At 36.4% G+C, this 15,139-nt stretch overlaps 1 protein-coding gene across 14 annotated transcripts in view; it reads left to right on the top strand.

Moving 5' to 3' along the window:
- The window catches only part of LOC106566233 (plasma membrane calcium-transporting ATPase 2), a 222,253-nt gene that overhangs the window by 121,292 nt on the left and 85,822 nt on the right, over window positions 1-15,139 (top strand). For 7 of the 14 annotated variants that reach the window (XM_014134114.2, XM_014134110.2, XM_014134111.2 and 4 more), the window contains exons 5-7: window positions 9,434-9,559; window positions 11,456-11,584; window positions 12,798-12,830. In XM_014134114.2, the coding sequence (XP_013989589.1) occupies window positions 9,434-9,559; window positions 11,456-11,584; window positions 12,798-12,830 (288 nt within the window). The remainder of the gene's footprint in view (window positions 1-9,433; window positions 9,560-11,455; window positions 11,585-12,797; window positions 12,831-15,139) is intronic. The other 7 variants (XM_045691977.1, XM_014134115.2, XM_045691982.1 and 4 more) reach the window with 1 other exon arrangement.

The following is a 15,139-nucleotide window of genomic DNA, read 5'->3' as shown; positions in this document are numbered from 1 at the left end:
ATAAAACCCTCTTAGGCCTCACTCCCCCCTATCTGAGATATCTACTGCAGCCCTCATCCTCCACATACAACACCCGTTCTGCCAGTCGCATTCTGTTAAAGGTCCCCAAAGCACACACATCCCTGAGTCGCTCCTCTTTTCATTCCGCTGCAGCTAGCGACAAATGAGATGCAAAAAAATAAATAAAACACTCAAACTGGACGGTTAAACTAATTACATCCACAAGGGGCAAAAATAAGGAGGTCAATGCTGGGAGCCTGGAGTCTATGGTTAAGGCTTCAACATGCTTCAGTTCGGCTGGTGCTAAACTAAACTCGGCTTGGCAGATTGAACAAGTGTGCTCGCATACTTCCTTAACATAAACTTTCGCTTGAAAAATGAGGTTGAGAAAAAAAAAGCATTGTCTCTCATTGAATGACCACAAAGACTTGAATAATACCTACTGTTGACCAATCACTGATGAAAAAGGTGTAGAATACCAACTTTGGATTTGTTATTATTATTATTTATTTATTTAACCTTCATTCTAGAACCTTCATTCTAGAACCTTTATTTAACTAAGCAAGTCAGTTAAGAACAAATTCTTATTTACATTGATGGCCTACCCTGGCCAAACCCCGGACAATGCTGGGCCAATTGTGGCCATCAATGCTGGGCCAATTGTGCGCTGCCTTATGGGACACCAAATCACGGCCGGATGTGATTCAGCCTGGAATCAAACCAGCGACTGTAGTGATGCCTCTTGCACTGAGATGTAGTGCCTTAGACCGCTGCGCCACTCGGGAGCCCAGGATTCCCTCGTCAAAAAAAAATGTTATGTGTCCAAACAGCCGAGGAAAAAAACTCACCGAAGTCCAAAACGAACAAAAACCACACAAAATGTAGTCATAATATATAAAAACTCTTCCAAACTGTTTCTGCTGGAAGCATGCAGACGCCTTCATACCACGCGCCTTCTGTCCACAATGAGTCTTAATGGCTAAACTTCCTGTTTTATCCTCATCCCAAACCACAATGAGTTAGCAAGGCGACTCTTAATGGCTAAACTTCCTGTTTTATCCTCATCCCAAACCACAATGAGTTAGCAAGGCGGCTCTTAATGGCTAAACTTCCTGTTTTATCCTCATCCCAAACCACAATCCTTAATTTAAACAATCAGAATTAATGCTTGAAGTTTTGTATTTGTATTTTATTAAGGATCCCCATTAGTTCCTGCTAAGGGAGCAGCTACTCTTCCTGGGGTTTATTAAGGATCCCCATTAGTTCCTGCTAAGGGAGCAGCTACTCTTCCTGGGGTTTATTATGGATCCCCATTAGTTCCTGCCAAGGCAGCAGCTACTCTTCCTGGGGTTTATTATGGATCCCCATTAGTTCCTGCCAAGGCAGCAGCTGCTCTTCCTGGGGTTTATTATGAATCCCCATTAGTTCCTGCCAAGGAGGCAGCTACTCTTCCTGGGGTTTATTATGGATCCCCGTTAGTTCCTGTCAAGGCAGCAGCTACTCTTCCTGGGGTTTATTATGGATCCCCATTAGTTCCTGCCAAGGCAGCAGCTACTCTTCCTGGAGTTTATTAATAATCCCCATTACTTCCTGCCAAGGCAGCAGCTACTCTTCCTGGGGTTTATTATGGATCCCCATTAGTTCCTGCCAAGGCAGCAGCTACTCTTACTGGGGTTTATTATGGATCCCCGTTAGTTCCTGCCAAGGCAGCAGTTACTCTTCCTGGTGTTTATTATGGATCCCATTAGTTCCTACCAAGGCAGCGGCTACTCTACCACTACAATACAACATGTATAATACCACCACTATATATCTACAATACAACATGTATAATACCACCACTACATATCTACAATACAACATGTATAATACCACCACTACAATACAACATGTATAATACCACCACTACAATACAACATGTATAATACCACCACTACAATACAACATGTATAATACCACCACCACAATACAACATGTATAATACCACCACCACTACAATACAACATGTATAATACCACCACTACAATACAACATGTATAATACCACCACTACAATACAACATGTATAATACCACCACTACAATACAACATGTATAATACCACCACTACAATACAACATGTATAATACCACCACATACAATACAACATGTATAATACCACCACTACAATACAACATGTATAATACCACCACTACAATACAACATGTATAATACCACCACTACAATACAACATGTATAATACCACCACTACTACAATACAACATGTATAATACCACCACTACAATACAACATGTATAATACCACCACCACTACAATACAACATGTATAATACCACCACTACAATACAACATGTATAATACCACCACTACAATACAACATGTATAATACCACCACTACAATACAACATGTATAATACCACCACTACAATACAACATGTATAATACCACCACTACAATACAACATGTATAATACCACCACTACAATACAACATGTATAATACCACCACTACAATACAACATGTATAATACCACCACTACTACAATACAACATGTATAATACCACCACTACAATACAACATGTATAATACCACCACTACTACAATACAACATGTATAATACCACCACTACAATACAACATGTATAATACCACCACTACAATACAACATGTATAATACCACCACTACAATACAACATGTATAATACCACCACCACTACAATACAACATGTATAATACCACCACTACAATACAACATGTATAATACCACCACCACTACAATACAACATGTATAATACCACCACTACAATACAACATGTATAATACCACCACCACTACAATACAACATGTATAATACCACCACTACAATACAACATGTATAATACCACCACCACTACAATACAACATGTATACTACCACCACTACAATACAACATGTATAATACCACCACTACTACAATACAACATGTATAATACCACCACTACAATACAACATGTATAATACCACCACCACTACAATACAACATGTATAATACCACCACCACTACAATACAACATGTATAATACCACCACTACAATACAACATGTATAATACCACCACTACAATACAACATGTATAATACCACCACCACTACAATACAACATGTATAATACCACCACTACAATACAACATGTATAATACCACCACTACTACAATACAACATGTATAATACCACCACTACAATACAACATGTATAATACCACCACTACTACAATACAACATGTATAATACCACCACTACAATACAACATGTATAATACCACCACTACAATACAACATGTATAATACCACCACTACAATACAACATGTATAATACCACCACCACTACAATACAACATGTATAATACCACCACCACTACAATACAACATGTATAATACCACCACCACTACAATACAACATGTATACTACCACCACTACAATACAACATGTATACTACCACCACTACAATACAACATGTATAATACCACCACTACAATACAACATGTATAATACCACCACTACAATACAACATGTATAATACCACCACTACAATACAACATGTATAATACCACCACTACAATACAACATGTATAATACCACCACTACAATACAACATGTATAATACCACCACTACAATACAACATGTATAATACCACCACTACAATACAACATGTATAATACCACCACTACTACAATACAACATGTATAATACCACCACTACAATACAACATGTATAATACCACCACCACTACAATACAACATGTATAATACCACCACCACAATACAACATGTATAATACCACCACTACAATACAACATGTATAATACTACCACTACAATACAACATGTATAATACCACCACTACAATACAACATGTATAATACCACCACTACAATACAACATGTATAATACCACCACTACAATACAACATGTATACTACCACCACTACAATACAACATGTATAATACCACCACTACAATACAACATGTATAATACCACCACTACAATACAACATGTATAATACCACCACTACAATACAACATGTATAATACCACCACTACTACAATACAACATGTATAATACCACCACTACAATACAACATGTATAATACCACCACTACTACAATACAACATGTATAATACCACCACTACAATACAACATGTATAATACCACCACTACAATACAACATGTATAATACCACCACCACTACAATACAACATGTATAATACTACCACTACAATACAACATGTATAATACCACCACTACAATACAACATGTATAATACCACCACTACAATACAACATGTATAATACCACCACCACTACAATACAACATGTATACTACCACCACTACAATACAACATGTATAATACCACCACTACTACAATACAACATGTATAATACCACCACTACAATACAACATGTATAATACCACCACCACTACAATACAACATGTATAATACCACCACCACTACAATACAACATGTATAATACCACCACTACAATACAACATGTATAATACCACCACTACAATACAACATGTATAATACCACCACCACTACAATACAACATGTATAATACCACCACTACAATACAACATGTATAATACCACCACTACTACAATACAACATGTATAATACCACCACTACAATACAACATGTATAATACCACCACTACTACAATACAACATGTATAATACCACCACTACAATACAACATGTATAATACCACCACCACTACAATACAACATGTATAATACCACCACCACTACAATACAACATGTATACTACCACCACTACAATACAACATGTATACTACCACCACTACAATACAACATGTATAATACCACCACTACAATACAACATGTATAATACCACCACTACAATACAACATGTATAATACCACCACTACAATACAACATGTATAATACCACCACTACAATACAACATGTATAATACCACCACCACTACAATACAACATGTATAATACCACCACTACAATACAACATGTATAATACCACCACTACAATACAACATGTATAATACCACCACTACAATACAACATGTATAATACCACCACTACTACAATACAACATGTATAATACCACCACTACAATACAACATGTATAATACCACCACTACAATACAACATGTATAATACTACCACTACAATACAACATGTATAATACCACCACCACCACAATACAACATGTATAATACCACCACCACTACAATACAACATGTATACTACCACCACTACAATACAACATGTATAATACCACCACTACAATACAACATGTATAATACCACCACTACAATACAACATGTATAATACTACCACTACAATACAACATGTATAATACCACCACTACAATACAACATGTATAATACCACCACTACAATACAACATGTATAATACCACCACTACAATACAACATGTATAATACCACCACTACAATACAACATGTATAATACCACCACTACAATACAACATGTATAATACCACCACTACAATACAACATGTATAATACCACCACTACAATACAACATGTATAATACCACCACTACAATACAACATGTATAATACCACCACTACAATACAACATGTATAATACCACCACTACAATACAACATGTATAATACTACCACTACAATACAACATGTATAATACCACCACTACAATACAACATGTTTAATACCACCACTACAATACAACATGTTTAATACCACCACTACAATACAACATGTATAATACCACCACTACAATACAACATGTATAATACCACCACTACAATACAACATGTATAATACCACCACCACAATACAACATGTATAATACCACCACTACAATACAACATGTATACCACCACCACTACAATACAACATGTATAATACCACCACTACAATACAACATGTATAATACCACCACCACTACAATACAACATGTATAATACCACCACTACAATACAACATGTATAATACCACCACTACTACAATACAACATGTATACTACCACCACTACAATACAACATGTATAATACCACCACTACAATACAACATGTATAATACCACCACCACAATACAACATGTATAATACCACCACTACAATACAACATGTATAATACCACCACCACTACAATACAACATGTATAATACCACCACTACAATACAACATGTATAATACCACCACTACAATACAACATGTATAATACCACCAGTACAATACAACATGTATAATACCACCACCACTACAATACAACATGTATAATACCACCACTACAATACAACATGTATAATACCACCACTACTACAATACAACATGTATACTACCACCACTACAATACAACATGTATAATACCACCACTACAATACAACATGTATAATACCACCACCACAATACAACATGTATAATACCACCACTACAATACAACATGTATAATACCACCACCACTACAATACAACATGTATAATACCACCACTACAATACAACATGTATAATACCACCACTACAATACAACATGTATAATACCACCACTACAATACAACATGTATAATACCACCACCACTACAATACAACATGTATAATACCACCACTACAATACAACATGTATAATACCACCACTACAATACAACATGTATAATACCACCACTACAATACAACATGTATAATACCACCACTACAATACAACATGTATAATACCACCACTACAATACAACATGTATAATACCACCACCACTACAATACAACATGTATAATACCACCACTACAATACAACATGTATAATACCACCACCACTACAATACAACATGTATAATACCACCACCACTACAATACAACATGTATAATACCACCACTACAATACAACATGTATACCACCACCACTACAATACAACATGTATAATACCACCAGTACAATACAACATGTATAATACCACTACTACAATACAACATGTATAATACCACCACTACAATACAACATGTATAATACCACCACTACAATACAACATGTATAATACCACCACTACAATACAACATGTATAATACCACCACCACTACAATACAACATGTATAATACCACCACTACAATACAACATGTATAATACCACCACTACAATACAACATGTATAATACCACCACCACTACAATACAACATGTATAATACCACCACTACAATACAACATGTATAATACTACCACTACAATACAACATGTATAATACCACCACCACTACAATACACCATGTTTAATACCACCACTACAATACAACATGTATAATACCACCACTACAATACAACATGTATAATACCACCACTACAATACAACATGTATAATACCACCACCACAATACAACATGTATAATACCACCACTACAATACAACATGTATAATACCACCACTACAATACAACATGTATAATACCACCACTACAATACAACATGTATAATACCACCACTACAATACAACATGTATAATACCACCACTACAATACAACATGTATAATACCACCACTACAATACAACATGTATAATACCACCACTACAATACAACATGTATAATACCACCACTACAATACAACATGTATAATACCACCACCACAATACAACATGTATAATACCACCACCACTACAATACAACATGTATAATACCACCACCACAATACAACATGTATAATACCACCACTACAATACAACATGTATAATACCACCACCACTACAATACAACATGTATAATACCACCACTACTACAATACAACATGTATAATACCACCACTACAATACAACATGTATAATACCACCACCTACAATACAACATGTATAATACCACCATACAACGTGTTTTCTATGTGTGTGTGTGTGTGTGTGTCTGTGTGTGTGTGTGTGTCTGTGTGTGTCTGTGTGTGTGTGTGTGTGTGTGTGTGTGTGTGTGTGTGTGTGTGTGTGTGTGTGTGTGTGTGTGTGTGTGTGTGTCTGTGTGTGTGTGTGTGTGTGTGTGTGTGTGTGTGTGTGTGTGTGTGTGTGTGTGTGTGTGTGTGTGTGTGTGTGTGTGTGTGTGTCTCTTCACAGTCCCCGCTGTTCCATAAGGTGTATTTTTATCTGTTTTTCTTGATGTGGAATAGAGTTCCTTAGTGTCATGTGCACCGTCCCTAGACTGTTCTGGACTTGGGTTGTCTGAGCTGTGTGCTATGTAATAGTTTAAACAGACAGCACAGTGCATTCATCTTGTCAACACCTCTTACAAAAAACAAGTAGTGATGAAGTCAATCTCTCCTCCACTTTGAGCCAGGAGAGATTGACATGCATATCATTAAAGTTAGCTCTCTGTGTACATCCAAGGGCCAGCCGTGCTGCCCTGTTCTGAGCCAGTTAATGAACCATATCCCAAACCTTAATCCTTAACCAATCGAAATGAACGCCTGAAGATAATTAACCCTATCCCAAACCTTAATCCTTAATTTAACCAATCTGAATTTAATGCCTGAAATTAACCGTAGTTGTTTTCTCATCCCAAACCTTAACCTTTAACCCAGTCGGAATGAATCCCTTAACCATAGAGTTGTTTCTCTCCGCCTATAACTCATGAAGCTGGAAACACTTATCTCCCTCACTAGCTTTAAGCACCAGCTGTCAGAGCAGCTCACAGATCACTGCACCTGTACATAGCCCATCTATAATTTAGCCCAAACAACTACCTCTTCCCCTACTGTATTTATTTATTTATTTTGCTCCTTTGCACCCCATTATTTCTATTTCTACTTTGCACTTTCTTCCACTACAAATCTACCATTCCAGTGTTTTACTTGCTATATTGTATTTACTTTGCCACCATGGCCTTTTTATTGCCTTTACCTCCCTTATCTCACCTCATTTGCTCACATTGTATATAGACTTATTTTCTACTGTATTATTGACTGTATGTTTTGTTTATTCCATGTGTAACTCTGTTGTTGTTGTATGTGTCGAACTGCTTTGCTTTATCTTGGCCAGGTCGCAGTTGTAAATGAGAACTTGTTTTCAACTAGCCTAACCTGGTTAAATAAAGGTGAAATAAATAAAATAAATAAAAATTAAGGAGCTGTGTGCCTGAGTACAAGACGTAGCCACTAGGGGCGTAGTGAGTGTTATTAACATCCAATAGGGTTGGGTTTTGCTAGGGTGTTGCGGACGATCAGATGGGCTTAATCAGCAAACTCCGGCTCACGTGTTCAATCCCAGTAATAGGCAAACAATTTTGGTAAATGCGACATTTTAACGATCCGTCCTCAAATACCTCAAAATTTGAGGTTGGAGCAACTTCAAAATGTAACATTTGGTGAAAATGGAAGAAAAAAAAAATGTCTGCCTTACTCTATAAAACAAGATGTTTGTGTACGTGACAACAAAAACCATCTTAAACAGCTTTTTGGTTGTTAAAGAGTTGTTGTGTTTCAGGTGACCTGCTTCCAGCGGATGGAGTGTTGATACAAGGGAACGATCTGAAGATAGATGAGAGTTCACTAACAGGAGAGTCTGATCACGTCAAGAAAGACACTGATAAGGACCCCATGCTGCTGTCTGGTCAGTGACACACACAAACTAACACACACATAAACACGCACACACACACACACGTGCACTCATACCACAAGCAAGCACTGCACCCAGGCACGTATAGTACCATACGTGCTGTGCTGTTCTGGGTTGTCCATAAACTGATGAATAGTGACAGGACATTGGTAAATATAGACACCAGGCCTGTATAGTATACCATGCTACCAGGCAGTATGGTAAAATAGACACCAGACCTGTATAGTATACATGCTACCAGGCAGTATGGTAAAATAGACACCAGGCCTGTATAGGAAAATAGACACCATGCCTGTATAGTAAAATAGACACCAGGCCTGTATAGTAAAATAAACACCAGGCCTGTATAGTATACCATGCTACCAGGCAGTATTGTAAAATAGACACCAGGCCTGTATAGTTTACCATGCTACCAGGCAGTATGGTAATATAGACACCAGGCCTGTATAGTTTACCATGCTACCAGGCAGTATGGTAATATAGACACCAGGCCTGTATAGTTTACCATGCTACCAGGCAGTATTGTAAAATAGACACCAGGCCTGTATAGTATACCATGCTACCAGGCAGTACGGTAAAATAGACACCAGACCTGTATAGTATACATGCTACCAGGCAGTATGGTAAAATAGACACCAGGCCTGTATAGTATACCATGCTACCAGGCAGTATGGTAATATAGACACCAGGCCTGTATACTATACATGCTACCAGGCAGTATGGTAAAATAGACACCAGGCCTGTATAGTATACCATGCTACCACACAGAATGGTAATAAAGACATCAGGCCTGTATAGTTTACCATGCTACCAGGCAGTATGGTAAAATAGACACCAGGCCTGTATAGTATACATGCTACCAGGCAGTATGGTAAAATAGACACCAGGCCTGTATAGTATACCATGCTACCAGGCAGCGTGTGGAGAGCCATTGTATTATGTATCTAATCTATTATTCCAGTCACAACAGGATGACATCTCCTCAATGGTAGAACTGGGATGTTCATTCTCATTTGAATTTCAATAGAGAAAAACATTAGAAGCATGCAGTGTCTTGATATGCATTGTTCTCTGTAATGACTTTCATAGTGAGAAATAGATTGAGGAATGATGTGTATATACTGGAAATGGATAATCTCTCTCTCTCTCGCTGTAACTCTCTCTCTCTGTGTTTCGGTCTCTGTCTCTCGCTCTCTCTCTCACTGTAACTCTCTCTCTGTGACTCTGTCTCTCTGTAACTGTCTTTCTCTCTCTTTCTCTCTCTCTCTGTAACGCTCTCTCTCTCTCTCTCTCTCTCTCTCACTCGCTGTAACTCTCTCTCTGTGTCTCTGTCTCTCTCTGTAACTGTCTCTCTCTCTCTGTAACTCTCTCTTTCTCTCTCTCTCTCTCACTCGCTGGAACTCTCTCTCTGTGTCTCTGTCTCTCTCTCTCTCTGTAACTCTCTTTCTCTCTCTCTCTCTCTCTCTCTCTGTAACTCTCTCTCTCTCTTTCAGAAAGAGAGAGAGAGAGTGAGCTCTGTAACTCTACCTTACCTCTCTCTCTCTCTCCTGTAACTCTGTCTCTCTGTCTCTCTCTCTTTCTGTCAACTCTATCATGTAATTACTCTCTTCATGTCCATAGCTGGTTATCCTTGTGTAAATGTGTGTCTATGAGTGTGTGTTGGTGTGGTATACAGTTTTCTTTTCTCTTTGACAGCCAATCATACATTGATGTAGGATATAATAATTCCCTCTGTTTCATAATCTCCCTGTGTGTGTGTGTGTGTGTGTGTGTGTGTGTGTGTGTGTGTGTGTGTGTGTGTGTGTGTGTGTGTGTGTGTGTGTGTGTGTGTGTGTGTGTGTGTGTGTGTGTGTGTGTGTGTGTGTGTGTGTGTGTGTGTGTCTACAGGTACCCATGTGATGGAGGGTTCCGGCAGGATGCTGGTAACAGCTGTGGGGGTCAACTCTCAGACTGGCATCATCTTTACACTGCTGGGGGCCGGAGAACCAGTGGAGGAGGAGAAGAAGGAGAAGAAAGGTATGTCTCTCCCTCCCTCCTTCTCCCTTCCTTTCCTTGGTGCCACTTCCTTTTATTATTAATATAATAATTATTATTATTATTATTATTAATATCATTAGTATTGATATAATTATTATTCATATTATTATCAATATCATTATTATTATTAATATAAATATTATTATTGTCAATATTATCATTAATGTCATTTTTATTATTATGAATATTATTATTAATATAATTATTTATTATTTATTATTATCAATATTATTATTGATATAAATATATATTGTTGATATTATTATTAATGTATTATTATTATGAATATTATTATTATTATTAATATCATTATTATTATTAATATAATATTATTATCATTAATTATTTTATTATTATGAATATTATTATTAATATAATTAGTATTGATATAATTATTATTATTATTAATAATATTATTATCAATATTATTATTGATATAAATAGTAGTATTGTTGATATTATTATTAATGTCATTTTTATTATTATGAATATTATTATTATTATTAATATCATTATTATTATTAATATATATTATTATTGTTATATTATCATTAATGTCATTTTTATTATTATGAATATTATTATTATTATTAATATCATTATTATTATTAATATTTATATACTTAATTTTAGGAATATTTATATTATTATTATTATTGTTAATTATGCTATTATTATTATTATTAATATTAATATCATTACTATTATTAATATCATTGTTATTATTAATATAATTATTTGTATTCTTATTATAATTATTCTTATTAATATCAATATTTGGATTAATGTCATTATTATTATCAGATTATCATTAGTATTATATCTGTCATTAGTATTATTATCATTAATAGTATTATTATTATTATCATCAGATTATTAGGTACTTAAACTGCTCCAACTATTGACTGATGAAAGGCACTTCCTGGTAGAGGTAAAGTGTCCATCTTGGACAGGTTTGAATCTCCTGGGGAAGGTGATACTACTCTAAAAGAACTCTGTCTTAACAATAACTCCAAACACAATGACCTATGTATATGATATGCCTACTGGCTGCTGTCGGTGTGGCCTGCTGTCGGTGTGGCCTGCTGTCGGTGTGGCCTGCTGTGGGAAGTGGCCAGCTGTACTCTAAGCTCTGGGTCCATCTCCTCTCCTTACTCTCTTGTTATCTATGGTTCTATAAACCAACACACAGGTGAGGCAGTGGAGGATGGCCAACAAAACACAGGTAGAGTATCTCTCTTTGTGACCCTCGTCCCATTCCTCAGTCCCCCTGTACCCAATACCCACCAGGACCAACACTGAACCCCCCCCCTAACTACCCTACTGAACTACCCCAACCCCTTCCCTGTCCCTAATCAACAGTAACCAACCGGGCTTCAGTCTCCCAGGAGCAGACCCATACACATTACTGCATCTTTTAAAAGGATGAAAGAAAACCCCATCTCATCCATGTTTCCCCCACCGTCCCCAATACAGTTTCAAATGTCCCACATCCAAGCCTGTGATTGGTTAAATCAACATGATCAAAGCCTGTGATTGGTTTACATCAACATGATCCACGCCTGTGATTGGTTAAATCAACATGATCAAAGCCTGTGATTGGTTACATCAACATGATCAAAGCCTGTGATTGGTTTACATCAACATGATCGACGCCTGTGATTGGTTAAATCAACATGATCAAAGCCTGTGATTGGTTAAATCAACATGATCAAAGCCTGTGATTGGTTACATCAACATGATCCAAGCCTGCGATTGGTTAAATCAACATGATCCAAGCCTGTGATTGGTTAAATCAACATGATCCAAGCCTGTGATTGGTTAAATCAACCTAATCACTGCCTGTGATTGGTTAAATTCACTAAAGAGATCTGCTGAGTTAAATAGTAATAGTAACTTCACAAGGAATGATTTAACATTCACCAATTCACCCCAGACAGACTTTAAAGAGATTGAATAGAATGAAGAGGAACTGAGTCCCAAATGGCACCCTATCCCCTATGGGCCCCATAGGGCTCTGGTCAAAAGTAGTGCACTACATAGGGAATAGGGTGCGTTTTGGGATGCAGAAACAGACCGGAAGATTCTACTAATGTAATGCATCTTCTACCCTCCTGTGAAGGAAACGTTGCATGTGAAGTGTACATTATACACAAGGGTGGCATTGGAATAAAAAATAATGTCGACTCCCGGTGTAAAATCCTAAGAGTTTAAACATCATTCAAAACGTAATTCCCAACACGTAAAATATAATTACATTTTTTGTGAACTGTGTTCTTAAAGCAATTGCCTCCAATTCCACCCCTGAGTATGTAACAGATGGTGTTTTCTTCCTCTACCAGTAGTCTGGATGTCTTGTAGCCATTGTTGTTGCAGTGATGGAATGACATTGAACCAGTTGAACCACATTATGTTCTGTTCCAATCACATTGCTGTGTTTTGGGATTTATTTTCCTGCTCAATGACACGACATGAATAATAACATGGTTGAGATTGATTGATCGTATTGATTGATTAGCCCTGGAATACACATTGATTAGGTATTGATTAGGTATTGATTAGGTATTGATATAACCACACTAGATGTACAGTAGATAACCTCCTGACAGATAGGGGTTTTAGCCTGTGTTTTTTTTTTCTCTTCACTGGTTTGTTTTTTTTTTCGTTCAAGAAATTGGTCAAACCTTCCTCTCTTTGTAATGCCTGTATGGTACCATTCCTCCAACACTCTCAGTTTTAAACATCAGTGTGTAAACTAGGATTGCAGAAATCTGGTCACTTATCCATTATTACCTGTTTGGAGGAATTTTTTTGGGGAAAGATTTTTTTGGGCAATCCTAGTGTGAATTAACTGCAGCAACGACACTAATCGTACTGTTATTCAGGCTTTTAACCATGATATTTGGTTATTCAGGGTTTTAACCATGATATTTGGTTATTCAGGGTTTTAACCATGATATTTGGTTATTCAGGGTTTTAACCATGATATTTGGTTATTCAGGGTTTTAACCATGATATTTGGTTATTCAGGGTTTTAACCATGATATTTGGTTATTCAGGGTTTTAACCATGATATTTGGTTATTCAGGCTTTTAACCATGATATTTGGTTATTCAGGGTTTTAACCATGATATTTGGTTATTCAGGGTTTTAACCATGATATTTGGTTATTCAGGATTTTAACCATGATATTAGGTTATTCAGGGTTTTAACCATGATATTTGGTTATTCAGGGTTTTAACCATGATATTTGGTTATTCAGGGTTTTAACCATGATATTTGGTTATTCAGGGTTTTAACCATGATATTTGGTTATTCAGGGTTTTAACCATGATATTTGGTTATTCAGGGTTTTAACCATGATATTTGGTTATTCAGGGTTTTAACCATGATATTTGGTTATTCAGGGTTTTAACCATGATATTTGGTTATTCAGGGTTTTAACCATGATATTTGGTTATTCAGGGTTTTAACCATGATATTTGGTTATTCAGGCTTTTAACCATGATATTTGGTTATTCAGGGTTTTAACCA

This window comes from Salmo salar, chromosome ssa12 (genome assembly GCF_905237065.1).
Source record: "Salmo salar chromosome ssa12, Ssal_v3.1, whole genome shotgun sequence".
Classification (NCBI taxonomy): domain Eukaryota; kingdom Metazoa; phylum Chordata; class Actinopteri; order Salmoniformes; family Salmonidae; genus Salmo; species Salmo salar.
This window is presented reverse-complemented; position numbering and strand designations above follow the sequence as displayed.